Below are 22766 nucleotides of genomic sequence, written 5' to 3' on the forward strand. Positions count from 1 at the left end.
GCATGGTTCCTGCTTGCTGTCTGACCCACAAAAAGTCCATGTCTGGGCATTCTTGTGGAGGATGTCCTTCTCGGCCACACCCGAAGCACACGTCCTTTTTGTTGCAACTCCCACGCCATCCGGCCCGGTCCTCTAGGATCCTCGCATCCACCGTCACAGGGGGTAGGATCCATCTCAACCCTCCAGGATTGAACGCACTCCCTCTGCCTCCTCTCTGTATGTTTGCGTTCAGGACTCCACGTGGAGCCGCCCCGGGTGGACCTCCTGCCGCCATTTTGTCTCTTCCTTTCGTTTTCTCCCACCGGAGGGAGGAGCCTTCTCTCTCCCATAGTCTCCCGCATTACCGAAATCATCCACTAGGAGGACAATTTCCTCCTAATGTCTTAGGTAGGATGATTTTTCTGCACCCAAGCTCCTAGCATTACTGCTTCAAGTCGTCACTAACTGTTCCATCACGAGCCTATCTTAACAACTGGCCTTAGGTCTTTCCCTCTGGTTTCAGCCACCAAATTAAAAATTTCAGGGAAACTGGCAAAAGAGAGGAAATATAGAGTCCATCCTCGTGAGCCCGGCTCCTATTTCTGCTTGGTTGCCATGCACGGAGGGGAGGGGGAGAAGGTGCCGTGGACAAGGTGATGATGGAAAGCAGTTTGCAACACTGTTTTTTTCATGGTACGTGTGCACTCACCCCAAGGCATAACCCGTGCTCATTAGATGTCGATGCCTTTCCCAGATGCAGACTTGTGCATGGTAGACAGCCGTGGGAAGGCAAGGCTTTTTCACACACACACATCCTTCTTCTCTTCCTCCTCGCACACACACACACCCCGCCAGAGTGCTCCCCTCCATTGCTCCCCCCTGCCCCCAAATCTCTCCCCAGCCTCCCCCACCCCACCGCCTTCCTCATCTTGCTTCCCCACTTCTATGCTTGCGCCAGGATTCCCCCACCCCACCCAATCCTGTCTGCCTCTCTTACCTCTTTCACACGGTTTCCAGAAACCCAGCTCATCAGGTCCCCTTTGTGGACGTGACCCCATTAAAGCTGCGCCCCTTACCTTTTTATATCCCCCCCTCCCCTGCTCGTCTAAACCTGCTGGTTTTCTACTTCCCATCATGTGACTGAAGCCAAGCCAGGCGCCTGGCAAGAGAAAGACCTGAACTCATCCCATCGACTGCCCGAGCCTATGGATGCGGGGAAAGGGCGGGTGCTGCCGGGGGGGGGGGTTTGCTGGCAAAAATAGGCACGTTGCACGCTTTTTTTTTCTGGAAGAAGCAGTTACCCCCAGGTACCGTTGTTGGTTTAGTGGGTTTGACCAGGAACAGGAGGATGGCAGGTCCCTGCCCCGAGGAGTTTGCAGCTCAAATCGGATGGGGCGGCGGGGTTACAAGCCACGACTAAAGAAGACGCCTCCCACTTGACATGCAGAAGCAAAATAAGAGCATCTCCAGTTGAAAGGATGAAGCTGCAGGTGATGGGCAAGAAGACACTTCCCTGCTTCTACACTCAGGTATGTCTCTGGGCCAGCCCCGCCTACAGACGTGACAGTACAGTACATAGTGCCTGAAGCATTGCTCTTCAAGAACTGAGGTCTTGAGTTCAAATTTTACGTCACTACAAGCCACTTTCTTCACAGGGCTGTTGTATGTAAATGGTGACAGCATCTCTAAATGCCTCGTGAGTTAATATGGGGAAATGGAAGCATAAGGATAATTATGAGAGCTGAAATTAAACTTTAATGCAAGTATTGATCTAAACACCTTTTTTTAAAAGTTCCCATTTTTAAAAAGTACCCCACCCCTCTAGACCATGTCTAGAGGGACGGGGTATAAATTTAATTTAAAAAAATTTTTTGTTCATACAAAAGAAAATAGGAAAGACTTCTCACTTTAAAACAAATACATAAACATCAAAACCTCCTTCATTTTAAATAATAGCCTTATGTACTGAACCTATTCAGATACTCCTCATTTGTTCATAATAAACAAAACTGGCCTCTGTTAAAGTAGAGATTTCCCTAAAATAAGTCACAACAGTCTCTTTGAACAATTGCTATTTTATTTTGTAGCCACTTGAAGTCACATGGGACAGATAAAAAACCAATACTGTATAAAAATTAAAACCAGAGCAGGGAAGGAGAAGCCATTCAAAGAACAGTAATATCCTTCACCGAGAAGCGGTCTCTTCCAGAACCAAGCTGCACAAGGAGCAGGAGAAACCTCCATGGGGGAACCTTTGCCAGAGCAGAAAGAGTTCTGAATAATATTTGCCCGATTTCAAGGTTAATCTGTCCAGCAGAGCAAGTTTCTGTTCAGTAGACCTGCTCTGCTTCCAGAGGACGCAGGCTGATCGCTTGGTGAAAGCCTCATTCATGATTTTTCACAGGAGGCATAAACATAATCCTTTTGCAGTCTCTCGTCTTTCCCCACTACTGCTTCCCCACATGCCAGAAAAACATCTACTTTAAGATGGCAACAAACAGCCAAATGACCACCCAACATGTTTTGCCGTTAGGAGCCCTCTGTTCAGAAGCACCAGGAACTGCTCAGAAAACAGATATACGGAGGTTGGTGTTCTCCCTTCAAAAGACAAAACAGGGAGACAAACAGTCTTTCCAGACAATTAAGCTCTCAAGAATATAAAAAGCCAGGTTGCTCTTTAAGGGCTCCCATCCAGTCCACTATGGATAACAGGCAAGGAACATTCATGCCACAGGATTCCTTGAGCACCATAAAGGTAAAGGTTCCCCTTGACAATTTTTGTCCAGTCGTGTTCGACTCTAGGGGGCGGTGCTCATCCCCGTTTCCAAGCCGTAGAGCCAGCGTTTTGTCCGAAGACAATCTTCTGTGGTCACATGGCCAGTGCGACTTAGACACAGAACATTGTTACCTTCCCACCGAGGTGGTCCCTATTTATCTTCTTGCATTTGCATGCTTTCGAATCGCTAGGTTGGCGGGAGCTGGGACAAGCGACGGACGCTCACTCCGTTGTGTGGATTCGATCTTACGACTGCTTGGTCTTCTGACCCTGCAGCACAAGCTTCTGCGGTTTAGCCCACAGCGCCCCCACGTCTAGCACCATAGCAAGACCCTAATGAAAAGGTGGACATCCTCGCTGGGCTCAAGCATTCTTCCTTCCACTTCTGATTTGAGTCGAAAGAACCAAGGAAAATGTGGGTACCCTATAGGGTAGGTTGTGAAGGAGCACAATTTGTACCACCACGCACCAATCTTCCCCAACAGGTTTCCTTTGTGAGGGTGTGCCCGCTACGACAAATGACCTTGCTAGTCCTACTTTGAAATAGTACTTTACATTCCCTTTCCCATTGATCCTTATGGCCAGCCATTTTTGCGCCCGGTATCTGCCCTCATTCCTACTGCAGCCCGCCATGCTGGGACCTGCAGGGACAGAAAAGGAGAGCTCTGTGCAGAATAGCAGTACCCTCACAAATCGGTTGGCATGGCCTCTGCCACAAGCCAGCCAGGCACCAAATGTCCAGTTTTGAGGGCCCCTCAGAATCCCAAACCTCGGGGGTCTTCAGTCTCTGATGGCCACTTGTCACATCCCGATTCATCCTTCCGCTGCTATAGGAGGCCACCTTATTAGGCCACCTAAAGGTTGGGACAGATTGATCGCACCTGCCTCTCCATACTACCCAACACTTCTTCATTTGTATGTTTCTATTTTGCCTTGCATACTAAGATTTCGGGGAAGACCACAACAATAAAATCAATACAAAACAATTCAGCATGTTAAAGCCTTTTAAACAACGTGCATACATTAAAACCAACAACAATAAACCACTCTCTGCAGAGGCTGACATCATGTTTGCAGCAAAATGATATGGAATTTGGATTTTATTTCAAGCTCAAGGAGTTCTGTAGGCTTGTTGAGAACTATGGGTGATTCTCACCCATCTCTCAAGCTCATGAGGAGTTCCCCCCACCACCACATGTACGTGGTGCATTATAAAATCAAGTATTTTCCATAGGGTTCATTAACAGGGATATTGTCTGGCAGTATGCGTTGTCTGGTTTCTCATAAGATACGTGAAATGACTAAAATGTATTACACACATGGAACACATATAGGGCTTATGTCCAGTGGGGATATGCAAATACTACCTAAATATAGAACTCCAAAACTTTCTCTTGCTCTCCAGAGACTTCTCCTTCAGTTTGGGCTCCCTAGTTACCTCTCCAAGCAAAGCATATCTGGCACCTGAATGGACTGTTCACTATGAGAACTCTCTGGTGTTTTACAGGTTTGAAGTAAAATACTGTATATACCATGCCATTGGCGTTTTCACATTTATTCCTCTGTCTGGACATCTTGATACATCGTACAGTTTGAAATCCTAGCAAAACATTTCCCACTCTCCTGTTATTTACAGTGGTGCCCCGCTTGACGATTACCTCGTTAGATGAGGAAATTGCTTAACGATGAAGTTTTTACGATTGCAAAACAATGTTTTAAATGAGAAAAATCGCTTCACAGTGAGGATCAGAAAACAGCTGATCGTCGGGTTTCAAAATGGCCACCCGCTGTTTAAAATGGCTCCCCGCTGTGCTTAGGTTGGATTCATCACATTACAGGCACCAGAAAATGGCCACCCTATGGAGGATCTTCGCTGGACGCTGAGGTATTTCGCCCATTGGAACGCATTGAGCAGTTTTAATGCATTTCAATGGGCTTTTTCATTTCACTTGACGAGGATTTCACTTAACAGAGATTTGAACAGAATGGATTATCCTCAACAAGCGAGACACCACTGTATATGGTTTCCTGGCTACATGGACTCTGGTGCTTGACAAGGAAGGAATTGGAAACAAACCATTTCCCACACTCCTGGCATTTCCACAGATCTTCTTGTGTGGAACACCTGGTGCTTCAGAAGGTGCGAATTCTGAGCAAAAGATTTTCCACACTCATCACACTTATATGGTTTCTCCCCTGTGTGCAGTCTCTCATGCCTTGCAAGCTGTGACTTCTGAGCAAAACATTTATCACAGTCTTGGCATTTGTAGGGTTTCTCGCCTGTGTGGATTCGCTGATGGATTACAAGAACTGAACTGGAAGCAAAACATTTCCCACACTCCTGGCATCTGTAAGGTTTCTCGCCTGTGTGGACTCTCTGGTGGGTCAAGAGCTGTGAATTGCGAGCAAAACATTTGTCACATTCCTGGCATTTGTATGGCCGCTCCCCTGTATGGACAATCTGGTGATTTACAAGAATGGAACTGGAAGCAAAACACTTCTCACACTCCTGGCATTTGTATGGTTTCTCTCCTGTGTGGATTCTTTCATGTTTGTTGAGATTTGAAATTTGAGCAAAACATTTCCCACAATTCTCACATGTGTATGGTTTCTCGCCTGTATGGATTGCCTGATGTCTCACAAGAACAGAGCCAGAAGAAAAACATAACCTGCACTCCTGGCATTGATACAGCTTCTCTCCTGTGTGGACTGCCTTATGCTTCACAAGCTGTGATTTCTTCAGAAAACATTTCTCACACTCTTGGCATTTGAATGGTTTGTCTCCTCTGTGGACCTTCTCATGGTTCACAAGTTCTGCCTTGCGAGGAAAACATTTTCCACACTCCTGGCATCTGTTTGGTCTCTCTCGCGTGTGGACTCTCAGGTGGCTCACAAGGTCTGAATTGTAAGCAAAACATTTTCCACACTCCTGGCATTTGTACGGAGCCTCTCCTCTGTGAACCTTTTGATGCTTGAGAAGATTGACTCTCCAAGCAAAACAATTACCACACTCCTCACATTTGAACGGTTTCTCTCCTGTGTGGACTCTCTGGTGGCTCAGAAGGACTGAACTGGAGGCAAAGCATTTCCCACACTCCTGGCATTTAAATGGCTTCTCCCCTGTATGGACTCTCTCATGCACAACGAGGTTTGAAATCTGAGCAAAAGATTTTCCACACTCTTGGCATTTATATGGCTTCTCTCTTGTGTGCACCCTCTGGTGTTTCACGAGATCTGCCTTGTAAGCAAAAGATTTTCCACATTCTTGGCATCTGTATGGTTTCTCCCCTGTGTGGACCCTCTGGTGTTTTACAAGAATTGAACTGGAGGCAAAACATTTCCCACATTCCTGGCATTTGTATGTTTTTTCTCCTGTGTGGACTTTTTCATGGCTCATAAGGTGTGAACTGTGAGCAAAACACTTTCCACACTCCTGACATCTGTACGGTTTCTCTCCTGTGTGAACCACCTGATGAGTCACAAGATGGGAATTCTGAGCAAATGATTTCCCGCATTCCTGGCATTTGTATGGTTTCTCACCTGTATGTACTCTCTGGTGCTTCACAAGGTCAGATTTATAAGCAAAGCACTTTCCGCACTCCTCACATTCATAAGGTTTCTGTTTTGTATGGACTGCCTGATGCGTCACCAGATGTGAATTCTGAGAAAAGCACTTCCCACACTCGTCACATTTGTATGGTTTCTCTCCTGTGTGGACTGCCTGATGAGTCACAAGGTTTGAATTCTGAGAAAAGCATTTTCCACACTCCTCACATTTGTATGGTTTCTCTCCTGTATGGACCGCCTGATGCCTCATAACGTTTGAAAGGTGACCAAAACATTTCCCACACTCTTGGCATCTGTACCGCTTTGTTTCTCCTTGGACTTTCTGGTGGCCTGTAAGTGGCTCACACTGGCGAGACATTTCACATTTAAAGGGTTTACTTCTAATGTGGTTCCTCTTGTGAAGTGTAAACGCGACCTTTTGAGCAAACTGTGCCCCACACATGGTGCATTTGTAGGGTTTCTCTCTATCACAGAGTTCTTCTGCATGGGTTTTCTGGTGTCTGTCCAGACCCACACTGCGTGTAAAACATTTCCCACCCTTGTTGCACATTTTTGTTTTCCAGCAGTTATCTATTGCAAAAGAAGGAAAGAACAGAAAATATTAAATTGCGATGGTCAAATAGAAGGACCCTAAGTAGCATGAAAGGGGCATTTAATAATGAAGATCCTGAAATAAAGGGAAGAATAAATTCTGTGACCTTATTTTCCTTATTGGACTAGCTGGGAAAATTCCTAAGAAATTTCTAGCTTACCTCTTACAAAACAGTACAAGGATTTTTGATATAAAAAGTCAACCAAAATGCTGTGAGGACGCTGCGGAGAAGACTGTGCTCCTTTGTGCTTTGGGGCTGCAACCCCCAGAATGCGACACTGATTCCTCAGCCAGAATTCTGGGAGCTAGAGACCACAAACATAGATCTGCAGACCTCTGGATTCTGCCCCCCACCCAGGAAGGGCTTGGGGGTCATTTGCCACCAATGCCACTGTGCTCTGATCATTTTGCTCTTCAGTCAAGCACTGTTGCTGTCGCATGACAAACTAGTAGAGGCCAGGTCCTCCTGGGCATGGGAGTTGTTATTTCTCTGCCTATTAGGCTCTATGTTGTTGTTGTTTAGTCGTGTCCGACTCTTTGTGACCCCATGGACCAGAGCACGCCAGGCCCTCCTGTCTTCCACTGCCTCCCGGAGTTGGGTTAAATTCATGTTGGTAACTTCAGTGACACTGTCCAACTGAAAATATATAGCAGCATAAAATACACTGTCCAGCCATCTCATAGATGAATACATAGAGTATTAGTGCCCTCTATAGAGCTAATTAAGCACTATAGAGGGCACTAATACTCTCAGGAAGAACAACAGCAACTTTCTTTTTTTAAAAAAAAACTAACAAAAGAAGAGTGCTCTGCAAGACAAGCTGGCACTTGCCAGTTGCCAATATGGAGCCAGCAGAATTCCCTAGGGACCGTCACCTTAATCACAAAAGAATGCCTCTGTGTTTAAAGGATCAAGTGAGGAGAAAGACCCTCTAAGCTGAAATTCGGAAGAGGGGCTCTTGCTCAGAAAATCAACGCTTGAGTTTGGGAGAAGGATAAACAATATGACCTGGTATAAGGCAGCATCCTATGAGCCAGCCAAGATGGTGAACCTCTAATAATACAAATTGCTTCCTCACCTGATTGGTCACCTGCAATGCTTACGCTTTCCTTGGATCCCTGGTTGCACAGCCCCTCTTCTTTCTCTGGCTTTATGGCAATGTCAGGAAATCCTGAACCAAAGAAAAGCAAAAACAGGTACAGTAGTTCTAAAGAATTGCAATGATTATTGGTTGGATAGCTCAGTGTTTTAGATATTTGGCTGCAGCCTCAGAGGTTGGCAGTTCAGTTCCCTGGAGGGATTCAAGAGAAAACTGGGCAACCATCGGTCAGATCTGCTTCGGTCTGGATTCCTGCCTTGAGCAGGAGGTTGGACTTGACAGGCCCCTTCCAGCTCCATTATTCTCTGATTTTATTGTGCATTCTAGAAGAGCCAGCCAGGGTGGCCTTGGGCAAGCTGCACAGTCCTAGAGTGTCCCCAGAAGAAAGGAATGGCAAACCACTTCTGAGTACTCTCTACCTAAAATACCCTCAAAAGGGTTGGCATGAGTCAGAATTGACTTGATCGTTCACAATTATTGTTTATTATTACCAACCTTAGACTATATTGTTTAATTGGCAGAAAAAAAATACCACTGGTTTAATAGTTCAATTGAATTTTGAAAACAATACACTGAATAATTTTGTATAATATACAATTTTCTAAATTGCAAACCGCATTTGAGAAGAGTCATTCTGGCTTCTCCTAACCTGCTGTCACAGGTGTACTTATATATTTTTGTGTTTTTAATTTTCCTGGGCTCATTTTCCCTCAGGTATGGCAATGTAGGTCCATTTGATTAGCAATAAGTATAAAAAGGCGTAGGAGTCAAAGATAGCATTCTTTGCATCAGCCTTCTCCAGTTTGGTGCCTTTGACTATACAGTCTTCACCATATTATTTGCATTTCTAATTAAATTAAAGAGCCTCACGGCACAGTGGTTAAAACGCTGTACTGCAGCTAAAACTGTGCTCACGACCTGGGGTTCAAATCCCAGGTAGCCGGCTCAAGGTTGACTCAGCCTTCCATCCTTCCGAGGTCGGTAAAATGAGTACCCAGCTTGCTGGGGGGGGGCAATGTGTAGCCTGTATAATTAAATTGTAAACCGCCCGGAGAGTGCTTGTAGCGCTATGGGGCGGTATATAAGTCCGATCAATCAATCAATCAGTCAGTCAGTCAATCAATCAATCAATCAATCAATAAAAGCTGATGGGTTGCCTTTCCCCCCCATCCAAGTTTATTGTGGGTATTTTTTTTTAATCAGTTCAGTCCTTACTGCCCCCATATGTCACCTGAGCCATTTCCAGGGGAAGTCTTGGATCCCAACTGGTACAGACCGCATGGCTCCTCTTCCTGTTCCACTTTAACCATCACGTCAGAAAATCCTGAGCAGGAGAAAAGGAAAGAAATGGGGTGAAATGGGAAAAACCGACCTCCTTGGCAAAAGAAGAGAAGTTTGCAGCAGGGGTGGCCCTCCAGATGAGCCAACAACCCTCTCCCCTGGATACACTGGCGTGGGCGATGAAGGGTTGCAAGCCCAACAGCATCTGGAAAAACCAAGCGTCCTCCACCAGTGGGGTAAAGATTCGTGTTTTGATTTCCTTACCTGCACCGTCTTGTGATGTAACCGCCATGAAGTCTTCTTGCTGGATTCTTGAGGGTTTGATTTAAGGAGGTCCACCCCCTGCTTCCATCAGTACCATGAGCCCATGGGTCCTTGGCCCCTGCTTGCAATACATGTGAGGGTTGCAGCAACCTTTTGTCCCTTGAATCGGGCCATGATCAAGGAGTCTGTTGCCCATCCATGGCAGACAGCCCTGGGGAAAAGCCAAATATTTCTCTTAAAACACCGCTGAGGAACCGAGGCTTTCAGCACCCGCCTCCCTCGCCTGTTCTCCGGCTCACACTCCCAACACAGCCTCCCTTCCCGGGGATTCCTGCCTTTTTCTTGTAAGTGGGCTCCTACAGGAGATCTGCACATCCCACCTTTTCTTTTCTTTTTTCTAACCTTCCTGACGTTCATAGACAGCTTCGACTCCGGACCCTACTTCGGAAGTGATCCCTTGGACGGTTCCACCTCTTTTCTTGCATTTCTTCCTTTCACCACTGCCTGTCATGTGACCGAAGCCAAGCCCGGCTCCTGGCAAGACCTTCTTAATCGACGGCTAGAGAGCATGGATTCGGTTAGAGCAGGGATCAGGGAACTTTTTTACCTTTTACCCCCCCCCCCCCCATTTATATACGCCGTTATTACCCCCTTGATTCGAAAGGAAGGAAATCATACATTATTTGAATTCGAAATCTTATTGAATCTATTCAAAATTACTTTGAAAGCTTCAATTTCCTTGAAAACTTCAGGTTTTGGAGAAATGATATTGTTTCATGTTGGATATGAGAGCATCAATATTGGTGCTCTGCTCATTCTCATTACCCCCAGGATTTTCATTTTACCCCATTTGGGGTAATTTACTCCTGTTCCCTGACCACTGGGTTAGAGGGTTACTCGCTCCCTGCTTGTGGAAGGGAGGGTAGGATTGGGCTCCTTAAAAAGGGAACATCTGCGACGGGGGAGAAAAGCCTGGGCAAAACGAAATTACGAATTTTGCGGGACCTGAGCAGCTCACAGATTTATTTCAGGCTGACCTTGTAAGGATTGCACAAGCAACCTTCCACATTTTTTTTAATTTAACTTATATGCCGCCCACACTACCCGAAGGTCTCCGGGCAGCTTACAACATTTAAAATACAATAAAAAGGCAAAATAATTAAAATGCAATTAAAATATATATACTCTAAAAATTGCCATCGGACCCACAGCTGATATGATTTCAATTAAAAGCCTTCTGGAACAGGAAGGCTTTGACCTGGCGCCGAAATGTCATTTTCCACCCAACAGAAGGTTTAGTAGCAACAGTTAAAGAGAGGACCTGCCTTCGGTTCTTTTTTTTAAGGAGAAGGGCGGGATAGAAATATTTTAAATAATCAAATATACAAAATTAAGAATGGTGTCTGTCTCCATTTTCAGATAAGTCGAATGAAATAAAATAATTACCAATAACCAGCAACGAACCTGTCGGTTGCTTAAGACAACTATGTTTTGTTTCCAGGTGCCCATTTAACTTCTTTTAGGTATATGCACCTCAGTCAATGCAGGTGATACATTTTTAAGGAATAAACAAAGGCCATCAATCAGCTTTTAAGTCACCCAGACAAGTTTATTAAGAAACCCTCCCCCCAAAAAAGCTAGCACTTGTAGTTTATAATGAATGGTATGGATTCAATTTGTCTCCTTTACCGCCCCCTCAGTCGTCTTCATTTTCCTAATTTCTTTTCTGCTGAAATCTTCTGTTTTCCTCAAAATACATCCATAGAGCAGTTCTTGGGCCGAAAAGGGCTGAGCATGATCTGGAAATACACTTACATTCTTACTATGGCAAAGATATATGGATCCCAACATCAACTAATAACATGGGAGATGTATCTTGACTTCCACCACCTGCATCCTATTTCCACATACTGTACATTTCTGGGGGCAAGGAATTATCAGCTTTGCAAAATGGTGTAGCATCTCTCTTTGCACAGCCTGGAGAAAACTCAGTCGGAGTTCTTTTCCTTGAACAGCAAAAGCAGAAAGACTTCAAACTAAAAATACTAAGACACTGCCTTCACCTTTCCACAGCTTCTCGAGTCATGACGTCCTTACAGGTACTAATTGTGCCACCAAATTATACCGAGTTTCCCTGAAAATAAACCCTAGCATGATTTTTCAGGATGCTCATAATCTAAGCCCTACCCCAAAAATAAGCCCCAGTTAAGTGAAACCCCGCCCTCCAGCATCGTGCAGCAACCAGAAAAAGATGATGTGAGTGTATTTGAATAAATGTAGACTGTTGTACTTAAAGAAAATAAAACATCTCCTGAAAATAAGACCTAATGCATTTTTGGAGCAAATATTAATAGAAGACCCTGTCTTGTTTTCACGGAAACACAGGTATCAGATTTATACATGAAAACTGTACCAGCATAACACAGAACAGAGGTGAGCACTACTAAAGGGTGTTCAGTATTAACAACCCTTGTTTCTAACAATGGTGCATTCCAGCAATCACAATGACAGATAACGAGTAGCAAGGGAATGTACTGTATATGTTATTTATTTCTTACATCTAGACCCCACCATTCCTCCAAAAATAAAATAAAAACCTGAAGGTGGCTTAGTAGCTTATTAAAAGAATAAAAACAAGTTCAACCAAATTGGACTGGGAAATGATAAAAAACATTAATGAGGGAAAGAAAAAGGATAGCAATTTGCTGCTGCTACGTGGTAACAGAAAAGATCTCAATTAAAAATACAGATTTTCTTTTTCAGAGGTCAGAGTTTGCCAGTTTGACCCTAGGCCTACAACTGCTTTAGCAACATGCAAGAACTTATTTTTCCAGGGCTTTTCTCAGATTAAACTTCCTCTATGGTCTTGCTTTTTTTCCAGCTTGCAACCCCAGATCTGAATCCACAGAGACACTTCCCCATCCCTCGCAGGCCCGCTCTCGGCTTGTGCCTCTCCATCTCTGTGGCTTCCCCCACAATCCCTTCACAAGACCTTCTCCCCAAATTTACTGCACGCTCCCCAGACCCCTCGCCATTAGGGTGCAAGTACCTCCCGCACAGCTACCAGCCAGGGGTGGGGTTGGGTTCCTAAAGCAAAAAACGTTCTCTGTCCCTTAAGAGCTGCCATGATGAGAGATTGCAAGGATCTCCGATTGGTTTCATTGGAGAAATACAGCAGGGAGTTATAAAAAAGAGACCAGCTTGCAAAGGCGGTCGAGAGGGGGAAAACACACACATACGCACACAGTCCTAATCCATGTGGCAATGAGCAGTCTGACCCTCTAAAGTCATGGTCTAGACCAGTGGTTCTTAACGTGGGTGATAATGCCCCCCAGGGGGCGATTTCATTTTTCAGGGGGGCGGTAGAACGAAAAGGGGCGGCGTGGGGGCGCTGGAGCAGAAGGGGGCGGTAGGGGGGCGCTGGAGCAAGCCAAACCTGTGAAGATGGCTACAGCCTTTTTACAGTGTGCATGAATATATGTTTTCCTCCAATCTTAATTTAGTTTCAGAGTTTTCGTCTTGAAATTTTTAGTTCCTGCACTGCAGTTTGTATTTATGCCCTTTTTATATTTCTTTTTGTGTCTTAAAATTCACTTGCAACTAAATCATTAAATGTTACTTTTTTGGGGCATTTCATTTTCTTGGAATTGAATTTTGTTTTCAGGGGTCATTGGATTTAAGTGTCATAAATAAATAAATAAATAAATAAATAAATAAATAAATAAATAAATAAATAAATAAATAAATATCAGTGCGGGGAGGGGGGCGATGATAACTTCCTCAATGGCTCAAGGGGGCGTTTCTTTCAAAAAGGTTAAGAACCACTGGTCTAGAGTCTAGAGACATAACCAGAACAACAGGAGATGCCAATATTCCTTCTATAACCGACTTCTTCTCAAACCCTTGAAAGAACTGGCAGCTTTCTCCCTTCAGAACAAAAACTGAGCATGGATCGCCTTCCTTTGGCAGCAGTTGCTGCCATAGGGTTTTTAAACAGGAGCAGAAAAATCTCCTTCCTCCTATTTGAATGGCTTACTCCAAACTTCCTTCCTTTAACAGTCCTGAAGGAAGGGCATCTATGGCTCTTAGCCTGATTTGACAGGAATATTAACATATCCCTTCCTCAAAAGTAGAGACACGGAAGTTAATGCATCAAGTAGTCACTCTTACTAGGTTCAAATTGATTCCTTTCAGAATCTGACCAAGTAGCCTTGAAACAGTACAGAACTGGTGAACATAACATGTGTTATGTGCTATGATGATCCAATGCAGGAGTTAGTGCTGGCTTAGAAATTAATCAACACCATACAGTCAGTCACTAAGACTTCAGAAAAACAACTCATTTTAGGAAGCAAAACTTCAGCTTACTAAGCATGTTAACACCTTGATTTAAAATATCTATATGCCACCTTTCTATCCAAGACGGCTTACATTATTAAAAGAAGCAATATTAAAAAGGTCCTCTCTCTCTCTCTCTCCTGCAGTCATACGGATGTATGCGGAGGGGTCTAAATCACAACCAACAAAGGACCTTCCTTCCCTTGGTGAGGTTTCAGAATACACCTTCCTCACTTCCATGTCCAGTCAACCCATAACGTACTTGTTTTATTCACAACCCAGTACCCAGAATCCTGCTCATCATTCAACTTGCCCATATGACTTAATTGGTGTGGAACAGGTCTTCAAATAGTTATAAATTTAAGAAGTTGGTGTGAGCATTTACTACTGCACACAAGGCATGTGACCCAATACGCAACAGCATATCTTTATGCTGAATTCTTGTATGGTCACCAGACTTCAAATTTGACATTTAGAGTGGTGGGCTTGTGCTAGCACAATTTCAGCTGGATTGTGACCTCCGGAATATAAGAAGTTACGTGAGTATAGAAAATGGATGGAATTTCTTTAATGTTTCTTCCTGTTGTTTCTTCCTTTTTAATACATTTACATTATTCATATTTCCTGTATTTTGTATGTTAACAGAAAACGGAAAAAGAACTTCATTGGTATTGTGATTTGTCTGTCATTGGATGACATACATGTGTTGGGTTGCATACAGTACATGGTACATTTTTGGTATTTTGCATGGAATGGTGGATTTATGAAATCTTTTGTTGTGTCTGCCTGCTTATAGGATGTCTTAATTTGAACACTATTTCTTCCCTGCATGGACATGCTAGTGGGTCTCAAAATCTGAAGTGGAAAGCAAAGCACTTCCCACAGTCCTGGCATCTGTGTGGTTTTTCTCCTGTGTGGAGTCTCTGGTGGGTAATTTTTCAAAGAAAATGCGACATTTAATCTGTGCACATCATATCCAGAACCAAAAATTAGAAATAGAAAACAAAAATGTTGTGGTACCTTATAGCAAAACCATTTGTCATTAAAGGAGGGGATGGATTAACAAGAAGGATATTGGTTTAGGAGGGTAGTCCTATTATACACTGTTGTTCAGTGTTACATATTGAAGTACAGTGGTGCCCCGCACAGCGAGGTTAATCCGTTCCGGATTAACCCTCGCTATGCGAAATCGTCGCTAAACGGGTAGGGGAAATGTATTGGAACGCATTAAACTTCGTTTAATGCGTTCCAATACCTTTGTTACTTACCCGTTCAGCGAGGATTCCAAGTGCCGGCAGCCATTTTCGCGCCTTCGCTAAGCGAGGGCAGGGCGCGAAAACGGCTGCCGGCAGCCATTTCCGGGCTTCCGGCGGCCATTTTGGAACCGCCGATCAGCTGTTCGGCGGCTCCAAAATGGCCGCCGCAATACCTGATCTTCGCAATGCGGGTTTTCCCCATTGCGACGATCGGGGGAGTTTCCGTATAGCGATCCCGAAAAAGGGATCGCTATACGGAAACATCGCTATACGGTGCACTCGTTAAGCGAGGCACCACTGTACAGATGTTACAATATTTTTATTTTCTATTTTTTTTTGTTTTGTCTGAATATCTAATAGATAAAAAATTGTGAACTGAAAGGAAAATGATTCCTGATGTGCTGCAATTTGTAGAGTCTCTCCCCTGTGAAAGTTATGTGAGGCATCACAAGGTATGACCTCCAAGCAAAATGTCAGACTGACATCTGTAGGGTTTCTGTCCTGTGTGAACTTTCTGGTGTCTGACAACGTCTGCTTTCCGGGGAAAACATTTTCCACATTCCTGGCATTCATAGGATTTCTCCCTCGTGTGGATTCTCTGGTGCTTCACAAGGACTACTTTCTGAGCAAAACACTTTCCACATTCTTCACATTTGTATGGTTTCTCTCCTGTGTGGATTCTCTGGTGGATCACAAAATGTGCCTTTTGTGCAAAACATTTCGCACACTCCTGGCACTTGAATGGTTTCTCTCCTGTATGGATTGTCTGATGTCTCACTAGTTGTGACTTCTGAACAAAACATTTTCCACACTCCTTGCATTTGTATGGTTTCTCTCCTGTGTGGATTGCCTGATGTGTCACTAGTTGTGAGTTCTGAGCAAAACATTTCCCACACTGCTCGCACTTGTACGGTTTCTCTCCCGTGTGGATTCTCTGGTGGTTCAAAAGGACTACTTTCTGAGCAAAACATTTCCCACACTCCTGGCAGCCAAATGGTGTTTCTCCTCTATGGACTTTCTGATGTCTTACTAGTTGTGACTTCTGAACAAAACATTTTTCACACTGCTTGCACTTGTACGGTTTTTCTCTTGTGTGGACTTTTTTATGACACACAAGCTGTAAATTAGAAAGAAAACATTTCTCACACTCCTGGCATTTGTATGGTTTTTCACCTGTGTGGGTTCTCTCATGCTTCCGAAGATTGCAAATCTCAGCAAAACATTTCTCACACTCCTGGCATTTGTATGGCTTTTCTCCTGTGTGAACCCTAAGGTGCCTTGCTAAGCGTGAATTGAAAGGAAAACCTTTCCCACACTCCTGGCATTTGTATGGTTTCTCTCCTGTGTGGAATGTCTGAGGTCTCGTATTTCTGGAATGTTGTACACATTTTTCATGCTCTTGGTGTTCATGTGGTTTCTCTCCTGTTGGCAGACCCTGGTGATTCACAACGTTTACATCCTGAAGAAAACATTTCCCAGAGACTTCACATTTAAAATGTTTCTTTCCATGGGAAATATTGCAACCTGTAAGTGCCATCCTTTGGACAAAACATTTCTCAGCCACAGTGTATTTGTGGGATTTCTCTGTGTGATGATGTTCCTCCCCTCCATTGGTTTGCTGATGTTTGGCAAGATCCAATTCAATGCAGGCCTTTGTTTCTCTCCAATTATCTGTGAATAAGAAGGAGAAGCAGAAAATAAATTCAATCCTGGTATTAAGAAACAACTTCAAGAAGAAAAAAAGATACACTAAATTATGAGGATGCAGTGGGGAAAATGACAATGAGACATGGCACACCTTTCTCCTTTTACTTCTTCTTGCTGCCATTTAGCTCTAAAAGCACTTTGTAACTTTTATCCCTGTCTCATCTTTTGGATAATTTTGAATTGGTTTCACGTGTGCATGAGATTTGGAAGAGGGACAAAAAATTTATCTAGCTTGGTTGAAGGCAGCATCCGAATCCTGGCTCTTCAGATACATGGATGGCTCACTCACCTGCCGGCTCAGCGGTAATGCTTTCACTTTCCTCAGAGCCATATTTATTTATTTATTTTATTGATTTTTATCCCGCCTATCTGGACCAACAGTCCACTCTAGGCGGCTTCCAATATAAAATCTGAAAGTAAAAACACTGTCAAATACAAAGCGACTACAATAAAATAAAATTAGAAAAAGTAAGGAAAAGTCAAGAATTGGCTGGAGGGAAGGCCTGGATAAACAACCATGTTTTAAATTGGGTTTTAAAGATGCCCAGTGTAGGGGCCGTGCGAATCTCTGGATGGAGATTGTTCCAGAGGCGAGGAGCCACTGCTGAGAAGGCCCGGTTTCGTGTCTTCTCCTTCCGGGCCTTTCTCGGCGTCAGGCTCCTCAGCCTCACCTCCTGGCTTACGCGGGTGATCCAGGTAGCCATGAAGATCCAGGACACATGGTTTCTCTTCCTTCACTGTCACCTCAGAAAATACGGAATCACAGAAAAGAGACAAAACAAGGTAGTGGGCAGGGAGGCAGTCACAGAATTGGCTGCAGGAATGGTGGAGTCATAGAATCCTAGACGTGGAGGGATCCCAAAGGTCATCCAGCTCAACCCCTTCCCAATGAACCGCTCCCTCACCTGACTGCTCACCAGCAACACTTGCACTTCCTTGACGCCCCTGGTTAAAGAGCCCCTCTTCCTCCTCCGGTTTTATGACAAGGTGAGGAACTCCTGCATGGAAGGAGGGAAGTGACAACAGGTGGCCATCAATGAACGAGATGTTTCGTCACCTGGCGGGTGACAGGAATCATAAAACAATGGCATCACAGAGCCTTGGAATGTCCCAAAGTTCATGTTCCCCCCCCACACCCTCTGGCAATGCAGGTACATGAACCGCTACCTCACCTGACTGGTCCGCAGCGATGCTGGTCCTTTCCTCGACTCGCGGAGTGTCCTGATGCTCTTCCTCCTCTAGCTTTACAACTATTTCGGGAAACTCTGAATTAAAGGGAAATGGCAAGAAAAGGAGCTTAAGACGGCCACAGTCCTTTGTCAACTGAAGAGCTTTAAGGACCACAGAATCCTAGAATTGTAGAGTTGGAAGGGACCCGATCCGGCCAGGCCCCGGTGGGAACACGATGCGAACGGCTCCCCTCACCTGCCTGGTCCCAGGAAACGCTTGCACTTTCCACGGATTCCTGTTTGCACGTCTGCTCTTCCTCCTCTGGCTTTATGACAACATCAAGAAATCCTGAATTGAAAGGAAAGAGGCAAGAAAAAATGGTCAGCAAGGGTGCCATATTTCATTCGTTCATTCACTGGGTGCAAGCATCAATCAATCGTAGAACTGCAGAGCAGGGAGAGGCCAGAAAGATCAAGAAATCCAGTTCCTTTACCGGATGAACATTTATCCCACCTGACTGGCAAAGAGCAGCATCTCTGCTTTCCTCTGATCCCTGGTTGCAAAACCCCTCTTCCTTCTCTGGCTTTATGGCAATGTCCAGAAATCCTAAAGGAAATTAAAAAGGCAAGAAAAGATAGTCAACAGGACTGAAGTGAATTCATCAATAAATTGCCTGGGAGCAACAAAATTTGCTCACGCTTGCTTTGGCTGATGGGAAAGGTAGGCATCTGGAAGGCAACAGAAATGTAACCCTCAATTTAATCGTTCAGCTATTTAAAAGCTGATTTTTTTTAAAATTTAAGTCCTCTTGATCAAAGGACATCCCCTGCCTGTATACTCCCGAAAATTGCATATAGCAAACATTATTCCAGAAAAAAAATCATTGGCAGGAGTCTACAGTCTACAGACTGGCTCGGGCGAAGAGGTGTTTAATGCTGGATGAGTGTTATAACGCTATATCGATACTTTTTTGTGTTTTTAAATGGTGTTAATTCTGTGTTGTTTTAACGTGACAACTTATTTAATGCTGTCATATGTTATCTTTTTGAAATGTCTACTGTGAGCTGCCTTGTGTCCTGCAAGGAAGAGAGGTAGGGGAATTAAAAAATAATAATCAAGTAGGCTTTCCATGCTAATACCACTATAGTTGGTTCCCAGATAATCACGCAGGAGAGGGAATGCCCTCCTTTGGGGGTTTGGGAGGGAGGGATGTTGCTGATATATGAACTCATTCCTCACTTGACTGGTTTCCAGCAACATATGCCCTGTTCTCAAATCCCTGGTTAGGCAGCCCTGCTTCCTCTTCTCTTTGGATAACCTTGTCAGGAAATCCTGGGTTACAGGAAAGAGGCAATGAGACCTGGTCAGCAAGGACACAAGATTTCTTCCCTGAATGCAGATATCATAACACTATGGTGTCACACAACTGCAGGGCTAGAAGAGACCCGAGAACAATCTTGTTCAAGCACTTCCCGATGCAGTTGCATGAACCACTCGTCTGCCATGCCTGGACCTTCCTCAGATTGCTGGCTGTAACACCCCTGTTCCTCCTCTGCCTTTACAATGACGTTGGGGAAAATTCTGAATTGAAAACAGAAGAGGTGCCTAGCAGCGCCGATCTATTTTTCTCCATTAAACAGGTAAAGCAAACGACCTTTAAAATGCCAGTTTGAACTGATGGGACAGCTACGACAGACTTCTGGAGGTTACTTGACTAAAACCTTCAGATCTGACACGCAGAACTGGGTTCAAAAGGCAAATACTTTTAACTGAAGAATCCTAAGTCCAGGAATTGCTCTTGAGCCCCTGTACCAAATGACATCCACAATTCTTCCCCGGCCACTCCTGTTTATCCCTCACCCTCCACAAACTTTTTTCATTTCAGCAAGACAATTCAGGGCAGATTTCAGCCAACTTCTTGTTGCTGTTTTTTAGACATTGAGAGTTAGGGACGCTTACCGGTAGATCAGCAACTGCCAAGAGCTCTAATCCGGACTGCCTTTCCACTGAGACCAGTGTAATAATGGTATATAGGAAGGAGTGGCAACACTCAGCATGAATACACTGTCTTCCATAAAGAAGTGCTTTTGAATCCTTGGGCTGCTAGGCCTCCCAGACTCAGCACTTATCCAGAGCCCCCATCCACAGAGAAAATTTTGGAAATGTGACATAACTCCAGTGCCAAAAGGGGGAGGTTTTCCTACCACCATTTTCTGCTACCCTGTGTATGCTTCCGCTAGGAAGAAGGAACACCCCCTCAGTCCCTATGATTCCTGGGGATTACCACAGTTGCTTCAAAGGAAGGAAGCCTCACTATCAATTAGTGTCTAGAAGGGGAATATCTCACTAAACTATCCTTCATGCGGGTTCTAATCCCATTCATAGGCACTATAATTTAATACCACTTTTAAAAATATGTCAGGATTTATTTTATGATTACACAAATCTTAATTCCTGTTGATCATTTATTGGAATTTTGTTAAAGTATTTATCTCCTTTTTGAATAGCTGCCTGCACACACACATATGCTTGGAGAGAAGGATTAGACAAAAAATGGTCACTAGGTCAGATACAGAAGAAATACAGACTGCGATGATTAATTACAGGAGGCATAATGCAGGTAAAATAATGAAAGTGATCTTTGACAAAGCTATGTTGGTGGTCCTGTCACTAGGAATACATTGCTAATAACAGAGGAGAAACTCCACAAGACAGTATTGCAGCAGGAGTGCTTTGAAAATGCAAGTAGCTATATCAGAATTTATTTATTTATTTATTTTATTTATATCCCACCTATCTAGTCAATTAAGACCACTCTAGGCGTCTTACAACAAAATATAACAATATAATTAAAAACAATTTTATATAAGGGGAAAAACTTTGGACAAGATGGGATAGACACTAGGAGAAGGAGAGAGGGGGAAATCAGGAATTGGCTGAGGGGAAGGCCTGCCGAAACATCAGTGTTTTTAGTTGTTCTTTAAAAATACCCAGTGAGGGAGCCGCGCGAATATCAGGGGGGAAGTTATTCCAGAGGCGAGGCGAATGTTATGCATGATCTGTTTCTTCTGCAAAAATCTAAGTTAATAGCTCCCGGTAGCCCATCCTTCACCTGAGCTGGTCCTTGAGAAGGTTCCCGATTCACTCTCATCCCAACCGCATGGGTTTTCCTCTTCTTCCAGCTTGACTGTCACATTAAGAAACCCTGATCAGGAGAAAAGGGTGAGGAAATGGAATGAAGAGGGAGAGATTGACCTCCAAGCCGCACCCCCCAGATGTTGCTTTTTAACCATTTTTTTTTGTGCAAAAGTGGTGGCTCTCCAGACGCTGTTAGACTGCAGTGTCTTCCCTCAGCCCTCCCCATCACTGATGATGGTGGCAAGTGAAGACCTCTCCAGTCTAACAAGATATGGAAGACCACACCTTCTTCACTCCTGCTCTAGAGTTAAGTACAAATAGGTAATTCATATCCTTTCTCTTTCAGTGTTCTCTCACCTATGTTGTGCTGCGATATATTCTCCATTTTCTCCAAGATGGGGTGATCCAGAAAGAAGGTGTCCTCATCAAACCAGGATATCAGCCCAGGTTTTATAAACAGAAGTCTTGTTCAAGAGGATGGCCACCTGATGACCATGTCGATCATTACGTTGTCACTTTGGAGACAGAGCAAAGAATAGCAGTTACATCACAGAAGACCTCCGGAAAAGGCTGAGAGTCTGTGACCTGAAATGAACAACAAGAAAGTGGGACTGAGGTTTCTTTGTCTTCCTCAGGGACAAGAGACATCGGTAGGGGGAAACCAAACCCCAAAGAGAACACATATTAGTTGGGAACTTTTCAGTTGTATCAGGTCCACTAAAGAACAATTTCAGTTTTAGAACCACTTAACTTCAGAAGAAATTCATTGCAATCTCTTGCAGACAAATAAGGAGTGCCATTAACTGGACGTGTTCCACTTCCATATTTAGAAAGTAATAGAAGGAACAGGGAGCAACTGATGTTGAGGGCAGAGGAGGAAATCCTCTCACCTCTTCCTTCTATAAACTGTTAGAAGACAGGGAACCTGTGGCCTTTAAAAATAAAGGACTACATCTCCCATCATCCTCATCTTATGCTACTGGGCTGGAGTTGAGGGGACTGGGAATACAACACCTATGTGTGGCTACAGGTGCTCCAGCCTTGCTTGATCAGACAAACTGTATATGTTTCTTGTAGAATTACATACAAGGAACATCCTACAGTTTTATTCTCTCAAACCGAACCCTGATTCCTGCATGATTTCCAGGAGAACTGTGGGGAAAAAGCTGCATGGCATGAGGAAGAATATCAAACCCTTCCTTGTGGCTTCAGCTCTCGTTCTAAATTTGGTCCCAACGCTTCTGCCCCAACATTTCATTTGAGGGAATCACCCTTAGCATGCAGCGGACAAGGGGGGAAAGGAAGAATAGCTCGAAATGCCATCCTCTCAGGCTGTGTATCCTCCTCCCAACATCTCGCCTCTGCTCCCTACCTCTGGGTGTCTTTTGCAGAAGCCCAGGCAGGAGCTGCTGAATCAAGAGAAGAAGGGCGGGAAAGCCAAAAGAATGTGCAGAAGGGGCATTGTGAGCAGCCCAGCTTCTCTCCAAATCCCCTGAAAAAGCGGGTATGGGTGGGTGGGTGGATCGTCTTCTCTACTGCAACCCTAACCCTCCCCGCCTCTCTCTTTCTCTCCCCACCACAGCACTTCTCCTCCTCCT

At 44.3% G+C, this 22766-nt stretch overlaps 3 protein-coding genes across 3 annotated transcripts in view; all 3 read right to left on the reverse strand.

The window, feature by feature from the left end:
- LOC140704051 (uncharacterized) overlaps positions 1-10134 on the reverse strand; it is a 28414-nt gene extending 18280 nt beyond the window's left edge. The window contains 4 exon segments of the mRNA XM_078386835.1: positions 4789-6892; positions 7994-8086; positions 9246-9338; positions 9560-10134. Coding sequence (XP_078242961.1) covers positions 4789-6892; positions 7994-8086; positions 9246-9338; positions 9560-9587 — 2318 coding nt within the window. The 5' untranslated portion in view covers positions 9588-10134.
- A 4316-nt stretch (positions 10135-14450) lies between these two features.
- Positions 14451-22766, reverse strand: part of LOC110071606 (uncharacterized) — a 42243-nt gene continuing 33927 nt past the window's right edge. Inside the window, exon 12 of the mRNA XM_078388438.1 lies at positions 14451-16496. Within this exon, the coding sequence (XP_078244564.1) occupies positions 15599-16496 (898 nt within the window). The 3' untranslated portion in view covers positions 14451-15598. The remainder of the gene's footprint in view (positions 16497-22766) is intronic.
- On the reverse strand, positions 15454-22709 carry LOC110070732 (uncharacterized). Its single transcript, XM_078388624.1, has 7 exons — positions 22541-22709; positions 21526-21683; positions 18544-18636; positions 18286-18378; positions 18033-18125; positions 17766-17917; positions 15454-16824 (listed from the first exon to the last, which is right to left on the reverse strand). The coding sequence occupies exons 2-6, from the start codon at positions 21551-21553 to the stop codon at positions 17838-17840; spliced, it is 387 nt and encodes a 128-aa protein (XP_078244750.1). The 5' UTR covers positions 21554-21683; positions 22541-22709; the 3' UTR covers positions 15454-16824; positions 17766-17837.

This window comes from Pogona vitticeps, chromosome 2 (genome assembly GCF_051106095.1).
Source record: "Pogona vitticeps strain Pit_001003342236 chromosome 2, PviZW2.1, whole genome shotgun sequence".
NCBI classification, from domain to species: domain Eukaryota; kingdom Metazoa; phylum Chordata; class Lepidosauria; order Squamata; family Agamidae; genus Pogona; species Pogona vitticeps.

What these genes read in the sequence shown, in the direction of transcription:
- LOC110070732 (XM_078388624.1), bottom strand. Translation starts at nt 21,553, where the DNA reads ATGGAGAATATATCGCAGCACAACATAG. An exon ending in TGCTGCTCTTTGCCAGTCAG is followed by an intron (nt 18,379 to 18,543) that starts GTGGGATAAATG and finishes CTTTCAATTCAG; the next exon opens with GATTTCTTGATGTTGTCATA. An exon ending in CGTTTCCTGGGACCAGGCAG is followed by an intron (nt 18,126 to 18,285) that starts GTGAGGGGAGCC and finishes CCTTTAATTCAG; the next exon opens with AGTTTCCCGAAATAGTTGTA.